The sequence below is a fragment of the Cnephaeus nilssonii genome, assembly GCF_951640355.1.
Source record: "Cnephaeus nilssonii genome assembly, chromosome: 13".
NCBI classification, from domain to species: Eukaryota; Metazoa; Chordata; class Mammalia; order Chiroptera; family Vespertilionidae; genus Cnephaeus; species Cnephaeus nilssonii.
In genome coordinates, this window is record NC_137084.1 from 2,657,113 (window position 1) to 2,677,059 (window position 19,947).

General features: G+C 62.6%; 1 protein-coding gene across 1 annotated transcript; it reads left to right on the forward strand.

The window, feature by feature from the left end:
• Nucleotides 1-12,154: 12,154 nt before the first annotated feature.
• SAXO4 (stabilizer of axonemal microtubules 4) lies at nucleotides 12,155-17,992 on the forward strand (the record flags this gene model as incomplete). Its single annotated transcript, XM_079787985.1, has 12 exons — nucleotides 12,155-12,263; nucleotides 12,689-12,806; nucleotides 13,022-13,175; nucleotides 14,059-14,187; nucleotides 14,754-14,817; nucleotides 15,476-15,576; nucleotides 15,977-16,036; nucleotides 16,128-16,214; nucleotides 16,513-16,626; nucleotides 16,706-16,800; nucleotides 17,336-17,500; nucleotides 17,923-17,992. The coding sequence occupies 12 exons, from the start codon at nucleotides 12,155-12,157 to the stop codon at nucleotides 17,990-17,992; spliced, it is 1,266 nt and encodes a 421-aa protein (XP_079644111.1).
• Nucleotides 17,993-19,947: the final 1,955 nt, after the last annotated feature.

Sequence of the window (19,947 nt, forward strand, 5' to 3'; positions counted from 1 at the left end):
GTCACCGAGCTCTGCACAGGGCAGTCTCACCCGCAGGTGGAGGCTGGAGAGAACACAGACCCTGGTCACGGGACCTTGGGTGGAAAAACCCGTAGCACTCACCTCAGCGGGCAGCAGGCGTGAGAGAAGGCAGAGCAGGGCAGGCGCGAAGACGGATGTCGCCCTGGAACGCACCGCCGACCCTGGCCATTGTCTCAGCCCTGCTGACCGGGGAGAAGGGGGCGCAGGCAGGTTAGAGAGTCTGGGCTACCGGCCCATCTCCCCGGGCGCTGAGCCATCGCCCTGGTAGCCCGCTCTGCACTTGGAGCCGTTTCCCGGGGCGCTGACCTCCCCTTGTCCCGGCTTTGTCTCACGCATCACCATCCAGCCGCCGCACGGCCACCTGTTTGCCTCCCGGGCTGCTGGCGTGTGTCAGCGCCGAGAGGGCAGGCCTGCTAACCTCAGCCGCTCGGTGTCAGGCGCAGGCTGCTATGTAAACAGCTTTTCCCTTTCTTAGGCATGAAGTAAAACCAGGCCGGCCACGGTGCATTAAAAATAAAACAACAATTAATAAACAGGCAGCCAGGGCCAGCAGCCCCCAAGGGCCCTGGCGAAGAGAAGCTGCATCATTCCTCTCGGTTTGACACACCGCCACTCGCTGACCTCATTCCCGCCCGCCCGGGCCCCTGAGCGCCTGGCCCTGCCCTGGCCCGTCGGACGTGGCCTCTCGAGTCCTGTCTCCAGGCTCATCAAACTGGGTCAGTCGAGACTGTTCCTTTCCATCGTTTTCTCACTGAGTCATTTGAAGTCGTCAGACTCCACAGCCAAACACCGTTCGCCTGAGCTGTGCGCCTTGGAGGGAGCGTGTCCGTCCCGGCCACGGCGGGGCCTCTCTGGCTGGCTCCGGGCACTGCCTGCAGGTCACCTGGTCTGTGTCTTCGCCTCCGGACAGGGCGGCACCGGCACAAACCTGGCTCCTATTCCAAATCTCACCAGGGAGCCCTGGCTGCTTGGGCTCAGTGGATAGAGCATCGGCCTGTGGACTGAAGGGTCCCAGGTTCGATTCCTATCAAGGGCACATGCCTGGGTTGTGGGCTCGATCCCCAGTAGGGGGGGTGGCGTGCAGGAGGCAGCCGATCAAGGATTCTCTCTCATCATTGATGTTTCCATCTCTCTCTTCCTCTCCCTTCCTCTCTGAAATCAATAAAAATATATTTAAAAAAATACACTGAGTGGCCAGATTATTATGATCTCTGAACGCATAATAATCTGGCCACTCCGTGTCTATCCTAGATAATAAAAGGCTAATATGCAAATTGTCCCCTCGACCAGGAGTTCAACCAGCAGGCAGGCCAGCCAACCGCCCATGTCCCCTCCCCCTGGCCAGGCTGGCCGGACCCTACCCATGCACGAATTCATGTACCAGGCCTCTAATATATATATATATATATATATATATATATATATATATATATATATATGCATTGAGTGGCCATATTATTATGTGTTCAGAGATCATAATAATCTGGCCACTCAGTGTATATCAGCAGGGAGAGAGATTCCTCTGGGAGAGCGGAGAGCCTCACGTTTACCCTTCAGTCCATCTGCTGCCACGGTGGCTGGGCAGGAAAGTGCCGGGGCACAGAGCTGGCGCGGCCTTACACGGCAGCAGGTCTCGGGGCTGAGCTGACAGCCCCTACGCGTCCAGCCCGTCGTGCCTGGGGACGGCGGACCTGCCATCCGTGGCTGTCAAATTGGTGCTGATCAGCTTCTAGTTACGCTGCCCGGGGACACCCGTTTCCCAGGAACCCTCTGCACGGTTAGACTCTTCCCCAGGCAGGTAAGGTGACATGGCGGGAGGGAGGGGCAGCAAGGGGGGCTTCCACCAGGTCCCCCAGAACTGTGCACCCCCACACCCCGGCCCAGACCGAGCCTGTTCACGCCTGGCCAGCCTGAGCTTGACCGAATCCGTGCACCATCTGCACTAATATTCACCGAATAGCTTTCTTCAATAAAAAAAGTCCCTTTTTATTTAAACAAATTAGTTTTATAAGGAAACTGTTGATCCTCACTGTAAATGGAAGAATTATGTCAATAGCGGCCACTCGCCAAAATTAAAAAGGTAACTATAAGAAAAAATGCATAAACTGTTACCAAGTTTTTCTAGCATTTTGTTATTAAAAATTTCAAACGATGTTGAGTTCTGCAGTAAACACCCCTACATCCAGCACTTCGATTCTGCCATTAACTTTTAAAAATATATATATATATTTTCATTGATTTCAGAGATAAAGGGAGAGGAGGAGAGAGATAGAAACATCAATAATAAGAATCACTGATCGGCTGCCTCCTGCACACCCCCTGCTGGGGATCCAGCCCGCAACCCGGGCATGTGCCCTGACTGGGAATCGAACCAGCAACTTTTCAATGCATGGGATGCCCAACCTACTGAGCCACACCGGACAGTGCCTGCCATTAACTTTTCAACGCTGTTTGATTGATCACACATCTGTCTGTCTTTCCATCCCTCTCTCCACCCATAAAAGCATCTACTTTTTTATGTATTTCAGAGAAAATTACTGACGTCAGAACACCTCCCCTAAATACTTCAGAATGCAAATTATTAGACTTTAATATTTATGTCAAGTTTTTTGTCTCTTGCCATAAAATATACATGCAATAAAATGCACAAATCTTTTTGTTGTTGTTAATTCTCAAAATGTTTTCCATTAAATTTTAGGGGGAGGGGGAGAGGGAGTGAGCGAGAGAGAGAAACATTGATGTGAGGGAGACACATTGATGGCTTGCCTTCTGCACATGCCCTGACCGGGGCTGGGATTGCCCCACAACCCAGGTATGTGCCCTTGATCAAAAATTGAACCTGCAACCCTTCGGTGGTTGGGCCGACATGCTAACCACCAGGAAACACGGGCCAGGGCTAAAATGCACAAATCTTCAGAACACATTTGCTGAATCTATAATAATAAAAGCATAACATGCTAATTAGATGGGACAGCCAAACGACCTTCTGAATGTCATTGCAGACAAAGCTGCTGCAGTGGGGGCCGAGGCAGAGATGGTTAGGGGCGATCAGGCAGGCAGGAGAGTGATTAGGGGCAATCAGGCAGGCAGGCAGAGTGGTTAGGGGTGATCAGGCAGGGAGGCAGAGGGGTAAGGGGTGATCAGGCAGGCAGGCAGAAGGGTAAGGGGTGATCAGGCAGGCAGGCAGGTGAGTGGTTAGGAGGCAGTGGTCCTGAATTGCAAGAGGGTGCAGGCTGGGCTGAGGGACACCCCCCCACACACACCTTGTGCACGAATTTTGTACACCGGGCCTCTACTTTTGATATAAAAAAAGCGCATTTTTAACAACCACACTCCTATCAAGATATAGAAATTACCATCATCCTAGAAAGGTCCCTCGTGCTCATCCCAGCAGCCCCCACGGCACCCCCCAGGCCTCCCTATCTCCGATCCCCCACGGAAGAGCCTGCTCTGCTCGAGGATTGCATGCAGCTGGACTCGCTCCGGGCGCGCTGTTCTGCGAGCGCCTGCTTCCACTCAGCGAGATGTTTTTGAGATTCCTCTGTGTCATCGCACCACCGGCGTTCATCGTTTATTCCACGGCTGACTCTACCACGGCCAGTCCGTCCCCCCTCCCACCCATGGACGCCTCAGCATTTCCCCGCGTTGGGCTATTATGAATGAAGATGCTACAGACAAGTCTTTCTGTGTGAACAAACGTTTTTCTTTCTCTCGGTAGGTATCTAGGCAAGGCATTGCTGGGCCGCAGGTAGGTATATGTCTAGTTTAAAAGCAGCTGCCCAGCCCTGGCCGGTGTGGCTCACTGGATAGAGCGTCGGCCTGCGGGACTGAAGGGTCCCCGGTTCGATTCCAGTCAAGGGCACGTACCTTGGCTGCGGGTCCTGGTCTCCCATCGATGTCTCTCTCTGTCTTTCCCTCTCTTCCACGCTCTCTAAAAAATCAATGGAAAAATATCCTTGGACGAGGATTAACAAATGAACAAAAAGGCAACTGCCAGAACTTTTCCAAAGCAGATGTTCTATTTCACACACCCCCCACCCCCACCCCTGCATGGAGAGCCAGTCACCCCCGGATCTTGTCAGGGCGTTGACAGTCCTTCAAACTTCAGCCAATCCGGCGGGCCGGGCCTGGCGCCTCGCTGCTGTTTTAACGTGCGTTTCCCTGACGATTAACGATGTTAAGCACTTTGCTCACGTGCTTACTGGCCATTCGCGTATCTTCTTTTGCGGAGTGTCTGTTCCAGTCTTCCATCCATTTTGAAGTTCGGTTGTCGTCATCTTATTGTTGAGTTGTACGTGCGCTTCATTTATCCTGCACACCCGTCCGTGGCCAGAGCAACGTTGGCCAATATTCCCACCCGGCCCGTGCCTTGCGTCTTCATTTTCCCAGCCGTGTCTTCGATGAAGTTCAAGGTGTCAGGCCCGACTGGGCATCTCATCGTGACCTCCTGGTTCCCGGGTCAGGGCTCAGCCACGGAGCCACGCTGGCTGGGCCGGTGAAACATCTGGAGGGGCCCCGTGCTCTGCCAGCAGCGCACGAGGGCCCCGTTTCTCCACGGGCGGCCAGCCCCGAGCGCGTGTCTTTTTAAAAAAATATATATATTTTATTGATTTTTTACAGAGAGGAAGGGAGAGGGATAGTCAGAAACATCGATGAGAGAGAAACATCGATCAGCTGCCTCCCGTACACTCCCTACTGGGGATGTGCCCGCAACCAAGGTACATGCCCTTGGCCGGAATCGAACCCGGGACCCCTGAGTCCACAGGCCGACGCTCTATCCACTGAGCCACACCGGTCAGGGCGCGCGTGTCTTTTTGATAACAGACGTGCTGCCGGGGGAGAGTGGCCTCTCGTGGTGGTTTTGTTTGCATTCCCTGACGGTCAGTGCCTGGGAGACCTTCCCTGGGCCCGTTGGCCGTGTGTACACGCTCTTTGGGAAACGGTCTATGAATGTCCTTGGCCCGTTTTCAAACCGGGTCATGTGCCTTTGGCTGGTGAGACGTACGAGTTCCTTCCACACTTGGGATAGCAACCCCTCCTCCGACACGGGATTCGCAAACATTTTCCTCCTCATTCCACAGCTCACCTTCCCGCTCTGGGGTTTCCTTCGCGGGCAGCGCTGTGGCGTCCGAGGCGTCTCCTTTGGTTAGAGCTGCTTCTGTTGCTTGTGCAGTTTTTGGGGTCATATTCACAGAACCATCGCCCAGGTCCACATCGCCCAGGTCTTCCCCATGTTTTCTTCCAGGAACGCTGCGCTTTAGGTCTTCCATCTGCAGCTCAGCGACAGGCGACGTAAGGTCCAGGCCGCGGCTGCCTTGCCACGACCGTCCTCTTAACCCCTCACCAACCCGCTTCCCCCGTGACGCAACGGGGTGCGGGATTTCTCGTGTCCACCTGACAGCCACCACGCACTCAGATGTGTGGCCCAGCACGCCTCCGCGTGTTTGAACTGTGAGGGCACGTTTGGGGGAGATGAACAGCGGGTCCTGCAGTGGGTGGGCCGCCTCCCGTCAGCTGAGGGCCTGGAGGACCGGTCCTCCCCAGCGTCGGGAGCACCCTGCCTGCCGCCTGGCTTCCCGCGGGGACGTCAGCTCATCGCCTGCCTCCGGGTTCAAATAGCAACAGCGGCTCTTCCCCGTCTCAAGCCTGTTTATCTTCAGCGGGGACCCCCCCTCCCCCACCTCCTGGTTCTCAGGCCCTCACACGCAGACGGGAACCCAACCACCGGCTCTCTGGGGCCTCGGCCTGCTGACTCACCCCACAGATCTTGGGAGTTGCCCGCCTCCATCATCGCATGAGCTCATTTCTTATCATAAATCTATTTCTATCTCTCCCTCTGTAAACATCTGAGTGGTCCTGTTTCTCTGGGGAACCCTGACGAACACAGATCACAGCCAAACCTCTCTCCCCGAGGTCCCCCCACCCCTCAGGCAGCAGAAGCAGGAGCCCGGCCTCAGGGCGTGAAGCGGTGAGGCGGCGGCCACCTCCCCGAATGGCCTCCATGTGGTGCCGCAGGGATCCAGGCTGCATCCGGCTCTCAGCTCTCGGTCCTTCCATCCCAGCGCGGGGTCCCCACCCACAGAGAGTGGGAAACTCATGGCCACGCCTTGTGATCTCAGACTGGGAGTGGCACCCCTCAATCCCTCCCACAGCACGGGGCGGGGGGCAGAACTGGCCGCATGGCCCTCATCTAACTGCGAGTGCGTCTGGGAATGGAAATGATCATAAACACTTAGGAGTGCCTTCTCTAGGCAGGCTGTGTGCTAAGCACTGAAATATCATTTCTTCCCCGGTGTGCTAAGCACTGAAATATCATTTCTTCCCCGAATCCGCGGCCCGAGTGCGTGAGAGCTACCGTGACCTCGAGGCACGGTGAAGGGAACGGCTGTGGGAAGTGAAGGAAGCCAGACAGCCGGCCCCACGGAGGCCGCAGCTCCGACCCCAGGTCTCTGTGCGCCCAGAACCCACCCTCTGAGCCCCCCCAGGCCCCCCCCCCCCCCCCCCCGCATCGCTGCCCAGCAACCTCCATCCCGTCGGAGGGCCCGGATCGGGCTCATTTTCTGCTTCATCTTATTCCGTCTTCCCCAGGAGTCATGAATTTTTAAACCTCGTGCAAGATCAACCAGTTCCCTCAGAGGAGACAGTCAGAGAACAGAACAGGCAGGAACAGAACAGCCATCACGTAAACACGTTCTTCCAGGAAACGCCCACGAGGGGGAATGCAGGGGAAGCAGTGAGCCAGCGGCGGGCGGCGGGGGAGAGCGCTCAGCCGCCGGGCGCGGATCCTTTTAGGAAAGGCAGAGCGATGGGCCCTTAGACTGGGGCTCCTCAGTTCCCGGGGGTGATGCGCAGTGAGCAGGGGTGCCGGGGGGTGGGGGTCCACCTGGCAGATCTCCCGGCTCCTGAGGCAGCGGACCTTCCCACCGGCCCAGGTCGTCCGGCGGAGAAGCCGGGAAGGGGGACCCGCGGTGGAGCCCAAGTCCTCTGGCCCGTCCGTCCGCAGGCTCCTCCCGGGACCCAGTCCTTTAAACATAAACATTATTTTCACTGATTTCAGAGAAGAAGGGAGAGGGAGAGAAACATCCATGATGAGAGAGTCATGGATCGGCTGCCTGCTGCAGGCCCCCCACTGGGGATCGAGCCCGCAACCCGGGCATGTGCCCTTGACCGGGAAGCGAACCGTGACCGCCTGGTTCATAGGCTGATGCTCAACCGCTGAGCCACACCGGCCGGGCTGGACCCAGTCTTTACACCCAGCATAACCACCCCCGTCACTCGGCAGTGCGCTTGTACGCCGTGTCCCACCTTCAAGTTGCTCCACCGCAGGGGCGCACCAGGCCGCTGGGACCCGGGCGTCACACAGCGGGGCACCTGCTCGGGGGAGGTGTGCAGTGGCCTCAGAAGAATCGGGGCTCAGAAACAGTGTCCCTGCTGGCAGAATGCGGGGTTTGGCGAGCTCTGTCTCATGGACCCCGTGGCCTCTGAGGGTCTGGGCTGGGAGAGACTGCCCGTGGGGGTCCAGAGGCCCTGGAGGGCCAGGCCACACTCCCCTGTAACAAGGCAGAGGGGAAGGGGCTGGGGGGAGGGTGGGCTGGGGATCCTGCTGCCTCACTGATGAGGTGGGGGGAGGAGGAGATGGGGGACAGCCAGCATTTCAATATCTGCTTGAAGAGAGTTTCAAGGCCTGAGCCCAAACAAGCAACGCATCTCCCACCACCAACACAAAAACCGAACCTCCTGTTCCGGACCAGCCCCTTCCTTTCACGGGCAGCAGGACCAGAGAGGGGCGGTTACTAAAGGAACGTCACACAGCACTGTCTGTGGCAGAGCCAGACCTCAGACCCAGGTTTTAGAAGAGGCGCAGAAAGAAGCAGGGGTGTGACCTGGGCTGACCCAGGACATCAGTACCTCCGCCTTTTCCTCTCCCGGCTAAAGGCTAAAGGGGCTCAGCCCAGGCCTTCCCCGAGGCCACACCTGATCCCGTCCCTCCTCCCTGATCCCCAGCACCTCTTGTCTCAGGGCCCAGAAAACATCACCCTTTGGGCCCGCCCTGGCCTCCAGCACAGGGACTTCAACCTTATCGTGGGACCCAGCAACGCCACTTGTGGATACAGCCCCGGAAGAACGGAAAGCAGGGACTCAAAGAGATACTTGTACCCCATGTTCAGCCCCGGAAGCGCTGCCTTCTCAATCTTACTGCGCAGGCCTCGACAGAGGTCACCCATCTAGCCAGGGCAGTCTGTCCCTTCGGAGCCACGTGGTGTGGAGCGCCCCGCTACAGCCCCAGCACTTGGGGTGCAATCCCAGCGCCAACGCTGCCTCCACCAGCCCGCTCTGGGGCAACCGCGTCGCTTGCTCCCTCCGCCTGCCTCCCCCAGCCTCACGCAGGCAGCGCCTGCTGCAGTTCCAAGTCCAGCCGCTGGGTGTCGCCACCCAGCAGCAAACCACAGCTGCTGGCCCTGGTGGGAGTTGGGGCTGGGAGGGCCTCCCCGCTTCTGGAATTCCTGCCAGAGTCCTTCTGGGCTCCCGCCCAGGGGGTCCCCAGCAGCTCACAGCTTCCCTCGAGGCGCTAGGGGAGCATTGCAAACTTTTCACCACCCTGCCAACAGGCAACCTGGGCACCGGCCCCTGGAGGCCGCCTTCCCCAGCGGAGCCTCTCCACACGGTGCCCAGCCTCAGGCGACAGCCACCCCGGCTCCGCGCAGGCCGGGCACTCCCCACCTTCGTCCTGCGGGGTGCAGGCTGCTGCAGGGGCGGTTCAGACCCACAGCCCTGCGGCGGGCGCTGTGTTTCTCCCTTCCCCGTGCGACACAGGCTCAGGGAGGCGGAGGAGGAGCCCAGCTGTGGAGGCAAGGGCTTTCTTTGGCTCCATCCCCTCCTGGGCCTGAGGCCCTGGCTGCCCGCGGGGCAGAGCCATGTGGGATTCCTGCTGTGACTTCTGGGCCCAAACCTTTGCCAAGGCTTTCTCCTAACTCTAAGGTGGCACCTGCCATTGACGTGTGCCAGGTACTGGGTAAGGGCTGTAGGTGTGCCACAGCCCCCTGGGTGGCTACCATCAGTGCCCCCACTTTCCAGAAGGGGAAACTGAGGCTCGCCGCACAGGCACCAAGTCTTACAGCTGTAAGTGGCGGGGGCAGGGCTCAGGCCAGCTGGCGTCAGTCTGAGCTCTTGCTTGTGGTCATCACTTCTCCACAGACACTTTGAGGAACCCATTCCTTCCCTTCGCCCAGGCGAGCCCCTCCCCCCACCACCACCCATGGCACCCTATCTCGCTGGAGGGCAGGGCTGTGTGCCTTCGCTTCTGCCTGCCCCACCTCCCGGGGCCCTGGGCCCCACTGAGTCCAGGGTCCCTCGGTGGAGTCAGATGCAGGCACAGGCACCCTCCCTGGCAGGCCCAGTCGCCTGGGGTGAGTACAGCAAGGGTGACCCCCCCCCCCCCCCCGCATTCACACCTCACTCTCTCCTGAGGGCAGGGTGCTCACCGAGCAGGAGAGCAGGTGAAACCTCCAGGGAGTTGACAAGCTGAGTGTGGAACGAAGCCTCTGTTAACAAGGAAAACCTGGCCACAGAACAGTGAAGGGGCGGGGCCAGTTTGCTCCGTGGCTAGAGCGTAGGCCTTCGGATTCTGGTCCGGGCACAGGCCTGGGTTTCAGGCTCGATCCCCAGGAGGGAGCGTGCAGGAGGCAGCCGATCCATGATTCTCTCTCATCATTGATGTTTCTCTCTCTCCCTTTCCCTTCCTCTCTGAAATCAATAAAAATATATATTTTTTAAAATGAAGGCAGTAAGCACTTCAGAGTCATTGCCTGCTGATGCAACTGATGTTCTGCCATCCGTGACTCACCCTGAGACGACTCCGGCCATGGATCTGTGTGCGGGAGACCCTGTAGCGCGGTGGGCTCGTCCTCCCAGCTCCCAGCTCGTGACGCTGCCTTGGAGTTGGAAAGCAGCCACGACAGGAATCTTTACACCCCGGAAATTGGCAAATGTTACAGACCAGGACTCCCACGCCCACCTCCCCAGAGATCCAGCTGTTACACATTTACAAGCCCTAAAGCAGCCGGTGCCAGCGGCCGGAGTGGGGCAAGTGGGCCCTCCAGCGGGGCAGGGGCCTCGGAGTTGGCTCACTCCCGTTTCGGTCCAGGCTCCGCCTCCGCCAGCTGCGAGGCTCGGGCCATTTGTCCTTGGGCCTCAGTTTTCCCATCTGCAAAATGAGGCTGAGAAGAGCAGCTTTAAAAACGGAGCCCGGCCGGCGTGGCTCAGGGGTTGACCATCGACCTATGTAGGAACCAGGAGGTCACGGTTCGATTCCCGGTCAGGGCACATGCCGGGGTTGAGGGCTCGGTCCCCAGTGGGGGGCGTGCAGGAGGCAGCCGATCGATGATTCTCTCTCATCATTGATGTTTCTGTCTGTCTGTCCCTCTCCCTGCCTCTCTGAAAACAATAAAAATATATTAAAGAATAAAATAAGCAAATAAAAACTGAGCCTCAGTTATCACTCAGGTGCCGAGCCCGGGCTCTCATCAATCTGCCAGCAGCCCTACTCGGCAGGCAGCGACAGCCCTCGGGGAAGAGGAGGAAGTGGGGGCGGGAGGGGCTCAGAACCTCATCCGAGGCCACAGATCCGGCGGGAACCACACCCGCGGCTGCTGCGGTTTCTTGGGGACGATTATGAATGTGTGTCGAGGAGCTGGGCACCGATTTGGCGCTGGCAAAACACAGCCAACGTTCATTAACCCAGAGGCTGAGAGTGGAGCCTGGACCCACCCACATCTGAGTGTCAGCCCTGTCTTCTGATTGCAAGCTCTCCAGCCACTTTGCTTGCCTAACCTCATTGTCCCCGTGGGACAAGAGGCATAATGACAGCGGCCTGGAAGAGCTGCTGTAGATAAAGGGTGGCGAGTGTCTGCTGAGAAGTGGGTCCTCAATAAATGGAAGTGATTGTTCCGGATTATCTTTTATTTCGTGTCACTCAGGGAACTGCTCTGCTGGGCCCCGGCAGGGGAGGCTGGCGAGGGGGGAGGCCGAGGAGGCAGGCCCTGGCCCGCACAACTCCCGGCACCCCGCCCCCTCGGCCGGGTCAGCCCCTCACAGGGCCCTGGCCTTAGAACCGCTTCAGAGGCGTGGGACGCTGTTGCTACGCGCCGGTTGCTAGGCAACCACTGTTACTCCCGGCCAGGCCACCTCCCTGAGGGCCCAGGATTCTCTGGAGTCGCTCCTGCCTCCTCCTGCCTCCTCCTGCCTCTCGCAGACCTCACAGCCATTGCGGAGGGCAGGTGAGGGCGGGGCCGGCTGCGGTGGGGCAGAGCCACCGTCTGGTGGGAGGTGGGCAAGGCCCCGGGGGCTGGGAGGGGGCGTCCCGCTGGAGTGGCCGGAGTTCCCACTGGCCAGAGGTTGGCCGTCGGTCCCAGAGGACGGCGTGTGGGGTTAGCATGAGGACGTGGGGCAGTCATGTGCCCGGGTCCTGGCTCTACATCGAGGATGAGCCAACCCTTCATCGCTGGGAACCTGTTTCCCGGCTGTAAAACAGGAGTTCACACCAAGGTGTGGGCAAGTGAACGAGACCCACGCCTGAGACACACACTGACCATGACGAGTCCTTTCTTCAGTGGGAGGTGTGGGTGGGGAGAGAGGTGTGGGTGGGGAGAGAGGTGTGGGTGGGGAGAGAGGTGTGGGTGGGGGAGAGGTGTGGGTGGGGGGAGAGGTGTGGGTGGGGAGAGAGGTGTGGGTGGGGAGAGAGGTGTGGGTGGGGAGAGAGGTGTGGGTGGGGGGAGAGGTGTGGGTGGGGGGAGAGGTGTGGGTGGGGGGAGAGGTGTGGGTGGGGGGAGAGGTGTGGGTGGGGAGAGAGGTGTGGGTGGGGAGAGAGGTGTGGGTGGGGGGAGGGGTGTGGGTGGGGGGAGAGGTGTGGGTGGGGGGAGAGGTGTGGGTGGGGGGAGAGGTGTGGGTGGGGGAGAGGTGTGAGTGGGGGGAGAGGTGTGGGTGGGGGGAGAGGTGTGGGTGGGGAGAGAGGTGTGGGTGGGGGGAGAGGTGTGGGTGGGGGGAGAGGCCGGCCTGGGGAGGGGCCCTCGGGCTGTGGGACCCCAGGCTCTTGGTGTTCCCTCCCAGGCCCCCGGGGGCTCTGCCCCACAGCACGATGACGGGGAAGATCCCCCTGGGGGTTGCCTCCCCTTACGTGAAGACGAGTTCAGGGGGCTGCACGGACCCCATGAAATTCTACGCCACCACCTACTGCACGGCCTATGGTGAGGGCACCTTTGGGCAGCAGCCCCAGGACCCAGGAGGACGGGGGAGGCCTCCATGGGAGAGAGGTTGCGCCCCCCCCCACCGGCCTGTCACACAGTGACCGCAGCCCCCCGCGCCCCGCAGAGGCTGTGTTCACACCTGAGCTGCCCGCAGGCCCGCCCCGTAGTCCCTGCCCGTGAGCCAGCCTGATGCTGCCACACTGACCTTGGCCCGACCTGCCGACCCCGGGCCCTCAGCCAGAGTCCCAGAGCCAGGCTTTTCTCTCTCACACCTGCTCCTGCCCTGGCGCTGTGCCTTCTCCATTGGGGGGGGGGGGGAAGGGGAGCCTGGGGCCTGCGGGGAGCTGGCCCTGCCTGGGAAGCCCCGCCCTCTGCGCTCCCACTCTGCTGACCTTGGGCCCTGCCTCCCTGCCCCCCTCTGGCAGGCCGGGAGGAGTTCAAGCCCCGCATGGGCAGTCATAGAGGCACCGGCTACAAATCGAACTACCGGCCTGTGGTCTCGTTCCAAGCCGGTCTCCATGCTCCGGACCACCCAGCCATGGGGTACGGTCTGTCTGGCCCCCTCGGCTCTCACAGACATCCACGCATGGGGACCCTGAGCCTTGCCTGGCCAGGCCTGGGGCTCTGGGGGACTCAGGGCCCGGCTCCGAGCCTGGGGCCCCAAGGACTTGCGAGGCATCCTGGGGGTCTGAGGGAGGCGGAGAGCTGCTGGAGAGAAGCACCCAGGCCCCGGGTGCGAGCTCCTGCTGCACCCTCAGGGAACAAGTCCGGGACAGCTTCCAGACGGTAACCGGCCAGAGCTACCGCCCCCTGGAGGTGCCTGATGGCAAGTGCCCGCTGCCCGGGAACTTGTACCAGACCAGCTCCGGCTACTCTCTGGAGAAGGCCGGCACGGCACCCACCATCAAGGAGGTGGGTGCTGGGCCAGGGCCCGGTGGGGGGGGGGGGGCTGAGATGGGGTGGAAGGAGGGCCGGGCCGGAAAGAGTGGGGACTCCTCCAGCGGGTAGGGCTGCCCTGCTAGGGATCCACTCACCTTTATCACCTTTCCCCTCATCCGCACCCCCCTCCCCTCCCCCTCCCCTTTCACTCCCCATGCCCTTCTCCAGTCCCGTCGCCTCCCAACCCCACGCCCAGCCCCACTCCCACGGTCTCCAGCATCCCTACCACGGCTCCAGGCCCACACCACCACGCGCACCATCACGGTCACTTCCACGTTGTCATCATCACCCCCATCTTCCTTCTGTCTTTGCTGTGGCCATCATCCTTATCACCACCATCACCCCGGTGCCCACCCACTCCCTCCTGCGTCTATCCCACCCGTGTCCTGAGCATCCTCCGTGGCTGAAGGAGATAAGTGCGGGGGAACTACCACAGGAAGAGGCAGGGGTGGAGCAGACAGGGAGGGGCTGCACCCGCAAAGCAGGTCAGGAAAGGTTGCTATGGAGACGTTAGACCAAGACGTGAGGGAGGAGCGTCCCAGGCCCTGCGGACAGCAAGTGCAAAGGCCCTGGGGCCCGGGTGGGGGGTGTCTGGGTGAGGAGGGACAGCAAGGAGGCAGGGACTGGAGAGGAGTAGGGGGCCGAGGGCCTCGTGGGCTGCTGTCAGGACGTGGCCTTCTATTCCCAGTGCGCGCCGAGCACTGCAGGGCTCTGAGCAGAGGGCTAGGACCCGACCTCATTGGAGGGGGACCCCGGAGGCTGCTGCCGAGACCCTAGGAGTCCAGGGCCGAATTGGGGTCAGGCAGTGACTGCCACGCCCTCACCAGGCGGGCGATGGGTTGCTCCCCCCCCCCAGGTCCGGAAGGTGCACTTTGACACCCAGGACTACGGGCCGCAGGCCATCACCGGGCTGGAGCCCAAGCAGGTGCCCCTGCTCCAGCAGCAGCAGAGCAAGGGCTCGGTGGAGTGGGAGAACGCCCGGCACGTGAGTGGTGACCCCAAGGCGGCTGGGCTGGGCAGAGGGCCGCCCTCCTCCTCCGCCTTCCTCTGCGCTGACACCGGGAAGCCCACTGTGCGGGCTCGGGGCACCGGAAAGCAGCAACCGCGGGCGAGCGGAGGGTGTGGCATCCAAGACGGCGTCCACGCGGGCCTCCTGCGGGCCTCGGGTTTACCCCGGGCTCCCTGCCCCGCCTCCTCCAGACGCCTGAACCGGGCCCTGAATTGCACAGGGAACTCCCATTCCCTCCCTCCGTCTCTCCTCTCTGTGGGCCCCTCCCCCCGGCCGGGGCCCCTCCGGGGCGCCAGGCCCCGCTGCTCATCACTAGGAGTCCCGTGTGGGTGGGACTCAGCGTTCATGGTCGCCGGGAACCGTCTCTGGTGAATTCTGGCGCGGGGAGGCTGGTTGGAGAGGAGTTCGTGCCCGGGTGTCGGACTGGCCCTCACGGCTCAGGACGCAGCACACGGGGCTGCTCAGAGCCGATTCCGAGAGCTACCAGCGCCCCAGCCGCCCCGGGCCTGGCCCCGTGTCCCACGCCCCGCTCTCTGTCCCAGGGCCCGCGCTTCATGACTTCCGAGTACAATTCCAAGTACCTCAGGGAGCCCTCAAGCCAGCCAGGTGGGCACTTGTGTGAGCTCAGACCCCCTTCCACTGCGCCCCCCGCCCCCCGGAGAGACCCAGGAGCCACCCGGGGGGACGGGAGCTGGCGCGGCACCAGGAAGGCGCGGGGGAAGAAGGAAGGACATTCAGGCAGTTGGGGGAACCGTCTCCCGGGGTGACCTCAGTGCCTAGGCTCGCCAAACCCCAAAGGACAGCTGTCACCTTGCAGGGCTGGTTGAGCACCCCCAGACACCCCGGCCTGTGGGCCTGCCCTTCCTCCGCTCCCCTCTCCTCCTCTGCCCTGGATTCTGGGTTCCTCCTGGTGCCCAGGATCCTGGGGTTCAGGCCTCCAGATCCTCGGAGCAGCTCCCTGCCCCCCGGCCTCTGAGCCTGGAGGCCACGTGGTGGGCAGGGGCCCGGCCTCTGAGCCTGGAGGCCACGTGGCGGGCAGGGGCCCGGCCTCTGAGCCTGGAGGCCACGTGGTGGGCAGGGGCCGGGCCTCTGAGCCTGGAGGCCACGGGGCGGGCAGGGGCCGGGCCTCTGAGCCTGGAGGCCACGTGGTGGGCAGGGGCCGGGCCTCTGAGCCTGGAGGCCACGGGGCGGGCAGGGGCCGGGCCTCTGAGCCTGGAGGCCACGGGGCGGGCAGGGGCCGGGGCACAGACGCTGCCTCTTGCAGATCTCTTGCAGAAGAAATCCATCGGGGCCAAGGAGGAGAGCGGCTTCACCGAGGCGTCCGCCAAGAACCCCATCGCCTCCCAGGCGCTCCCCGGGGACCCGGTGAGCCAGGCTGGGCCCCCCGGAGTCTCAGGGAGACGGAAGCCCTCCGGTCTGGGAATCCCTAGCTTTTTTTTATTTTTATTTTTTTAAATGTGAGCTGCAGAACCTTTTGTCCAAACGGCAGCTGAAAGAGCATTTGTAAAAACTACTCCTGCGGCCTCAGACCCCCACTTTATGGATGAGAAGACTGAGGCCTAAAGAGGAGAAGCGTGTAGCCAACCGAGGTCACTCGGCACCAGACAGGCCCCTGCCTGCTGGTGTCACTCCGCGCCGCGGCCCCCTCAGATCTCCCACACCCGTCCCTTTCCCGTTACCCCGGCGACCCCGTTTGTGCTGAGCCCCCTCGGGGGGCCGCTGCCTCTGGTGGGCTGACTGCCCCGCTCTGCCGGCCCCGTTCCAGGCCCTGCTTCCCGGCCGGAGCACCAGCAAGGCGGACTTCCTCCCCATGGCCCCCCTCCACGTAAGCGGGCGGGGAGGGCTGCCGTCCCCCGCGGGCTGGGGCACCTGGGGGCAGCTCGGACAGTGTGCTGGGGCCCGCTCTGTCGCCGCAGGGGGACGAGCTCCTGCCCCAGATGTCCAGGGACGCCGAGCGGGAGACTGGCTTCAGCCGAGTGAATGAGAGGATTCTGGGCTCCAGAGTAAGCGGCCGGGCTCCCTGGGAGAAGGCACGGGGCCGGGGGGTGAGGGGGTGGGGGCGGGCGCGGAGACAGGTTCTGGGGCCTGGGCTGGCCCTGAGGGTGGGGAGAACCAGGGCATTTGAGCCCCTGGGGAGGTGAAGGCCTAGGGGCTGGGAAGGGAGGGTGTGTTGGAAACTGAATAGTGTGGCTGTACGGGACGGACGGACGGACGGACGGACGGACGGCAGGTTGTGGCTGCCGGCCTCTGCCTGACCTCCCTCCATCCTGGCTGCCTCCGCCTGTGCCTCTGCCCCTGCAGGGGCCCCCTCCCGGCCCGGAGCGCAGCAGCGTGACCCACTGGCAGTTCCAGCACCCCCAGCGAGTGCAACAGACAAATGTCTCCCTGCTTGGCCGGGAGATGGTGGGGAACAAGGTGAGGCCTGGGGTACCCCACCCCCACCGCCAAGCCCTCCGCCGCCTGACCTGACAGCCCCTCTCTGCCCCTTCGGCAGGAGCCCACAGGGTACAGCCTTAACAACGCCGGCTATGTGCGCAGCCCCTACGACCCCGGCCTGGACAACCCCTACCTGACCTCCTACAACCAGGGGTGAGCCCCTCCCGCCCACATCTGGCTGGGAGCCGGCCCGCCAGGCCGGGCCAGTGTGAGCTCAGCCTGGGAGGAGGCCCAACGCTGGGGCAGCGTGGGCTGTGGGAGCCAGGACTCCTGTTGGGGGGCGCTGCACAGGTGGGTGGAGGGGCTGCAGAGGTGGGGGGCTGAGAGGTGGGGGGCTGCAGAGGTGGGGGCTGAGAGGTGGGGGGCTGAGAGGTGGGGGCTGCAGAGGTGGGGGCTGCAGAGGTGGGGGGGCTGAGAGGTGGGGGGCTGAGAGGTGGGGGGCTGAGAGGTGGGGGCTGCAGAGGTGGGGGCTGCAGAGGTGGGGGGGCTGAGAGGTGGGGGGCTGAGAGGTGGGGGCTGCAGAGGTGGGGGGCTGCAGAGGTGGGGGCTGAGAGGTGGGGGGCTGAGAGGTGGGGGCTGCAGAGGTGGGGGCTGCAGAGGTGGGGGGCTGCAGAGGTGGGGGGCTGCAGAGGTGGGGGCTGCAGAGGTGGGCGGAGAGGCTGCGGCCACAGCCCCTTCTGTGCCGCAGGTACTTCGAGAACATCCCGAAGGGTCTAGACCGGGAAGGCTGGACTCGAGGGGGCCTCCAGCCACAGAAACCTGGAGGCTATGCCCTCAACCAGCCAGTCACCCGCATGGAGGCCATCCCCACCCCCGCGGAGAGCCTGAGGCACCTGCACCCCCACGTGGGAAGGTAGCCCTCCCTCCCTCCCTTCCTCCCGCTCCGCCCCTCCTGGCTGTCCCGGCCTCTCCTCTCTCCTTCCATCTGTCCTTCTGAGGCCCGGCTCCTCTCTGGCTCGCTCATCGCTCTCCTGCCCACATGCTCCCCTCCCCCCCCCTCCCCAGTGACCAGAGGCCGCCCGCCCCTGCTGCCTCCGGGCTGCGGGGGGGGGGGGGGGGAGGGGACACACACCTGAACGGGCTGTGGTTAAGCCTCACTCTGACACCTTTCGGCTCAGTTCCTCACAAATGGCATTCATGCCAACCCCGGCCCGAGCTGGCAGCAAGGCCGCCTGTGGCCTGGCCGCTCAGGGGAGTGCTGGCCCCCGGGAGGCGCAGGCGGAAGCCAAGGCCGGCCCGCTGCCCACCCCCTCCTCTGGCCCCTTCTCCCCGCAGAACCCTGATCTCAACGGACCCCTTCTACCGTCCCCCACCTCACAGCGGCCGCTTCAACGCCCCCCACTGAGCCGAGGCCTGGGTAAGGGTTGGGGGACCCTCCTGCAGCTGCTCCCCATTTGGGGGTTGCTGTTGAGGGCCAGCGCACCTCCCAAGCCCTGAGTGGAGGAAATCCCGCCTGGGGGACCCCAGCCCCAGAGTAGGGGGTGGGCGAGTGCCCAGAACCACCCAGAGCCCCTCAGGCCTCGTCTTCGTTCCCCCAGCACAGGTTCGCCAGGCCAATGGGACAGGAGCCGGCTGCTGTCCCTGTCCCCCGCAGAGCCCCTGGGACGCCCCCCCCCCCCCCCGCCCAGTTACTTTCCTCATGAAATAAAGAGCAGCAAAGCAGAGCATGTCCGTCACTGGGGGGCGGGCTGGGAAAAGGAGGGGGCAGGGGGGCCGGGGGGCCGGGTGGGGGCGAGGGCCAGATGAGGGTCAGGCAGGCCCCGTGGGACTCACGTGGCACTGAGGACGGGGCACTTCCCTCTTGAGACTCGGTCTCCCCTCCTGTCGGGGTCTCCTCTGTGCTAAGTGCTCGGGCAGGTGAGGGAGGGGGAGGCCAGGAGAGGGCAGGGGTGCGGGCGGGGAGGCAGAGCTGGGTGGCTGGAGGCCTCGGATACCTGGTCTATTGCGGGGCGGGAGGGCTTCTGGACTCTTCCGGGTCCCACACTGGAGGAACGGAAGGAGGGGGAGGACGGGGTGGGGGCAGGAGGAGCCCCGAAGGTCTCTCCAGAGACAGAGGGTGGAGGGCGCAGACAGACAGACACGTGGGCGCCGGCACCGGAGGACGGGGCGGCAGGAAGGGAGGGCGCCTCGGGGCAGCCCTTGGTGAGGAGGGGAGGGAGCAAGGCGCCCCTGCGGCTGCCTGGCGCCAGGACCCCAGCCCGCAAGGCCGAGTCTGGGCCGCCACTCAGCGCCCCGCCCGCCTCTCAGGTGCGCGTGTGCGGCGAGCTGGGCCGCTGGCACCTGCGCCTGGTTCTGTAAACGGGGAGGCCGGCCCGGAGAGGGGCAGGAGCTGCTCAAGGCCACACAGGACAGGAGGCAGCCGCAGCCCAGCCTCGGCTGAGCGCGTCCCGCACCCCGCAGCCGGCCCAGCGTGCAGAGGGCTGACCCAGTGGCCCGGCACCGGCTCCCCCTCCCGGCCCTGTGGGGGGTCTGGGAGCAGCTCTGCTGACCGGGGTCGGCGTCCCCATAGTCTTCGGCAGCAGGCCCGGGAGCTGCTGTGGCCGGGCTGGGGCTCCCTGTGGCATGTGGGTGCTCCAGCTGCTCCAGCACGGGGGGGGGGGGGGGGGGGGGGGAGGGAGGAGGGGGAGGGGACACAGCCTCTCAGCTACAGACCCAGCCGGACTCAGGCCCCGCAACAGCCCCACGCACCATGGCTGGGCCTGCTGGTCCATGGCCCCAACATTGGGGGTGAGTCACCAAACTAGAGATTTGCCCCCTGGGCTGATCCCAACCCAGGCCTGGCCACCGTGAGGTGGGGAGAGGTGAGGTCAGCAAGCCCACCACCCCCAGCCACACCCCAACACACACAGACCCCTGGAGACACACAGGCAAACACAGATGGATACAAACATCCCAGCAGAGAAGTGTGCACAGACTAACAACCGCACACAGAAACATGGAAACACAAAGCAAGCATGTACATGACCACGGGTTTTCACATGAGCACCTGAGGTGCTTCTGCATGCAGACACACACACACAAGCACATCAACACGCATAGACACAGACACACATATCAACACGCATAGACACAGACATACACAGGCACATCAACACGCATAGACACAGACACACATCAACACACATAGACACAGGCACACACAGCACATCAACACGCACAGACACACACATCAACACGCATAGACACAGACACACACAGGCACATCAACACGCATAGACACAGACACACATCAACACACATAGACACAGACACACACACCAACACGCATAGACACAGGCACACACATCAACACACATAGAC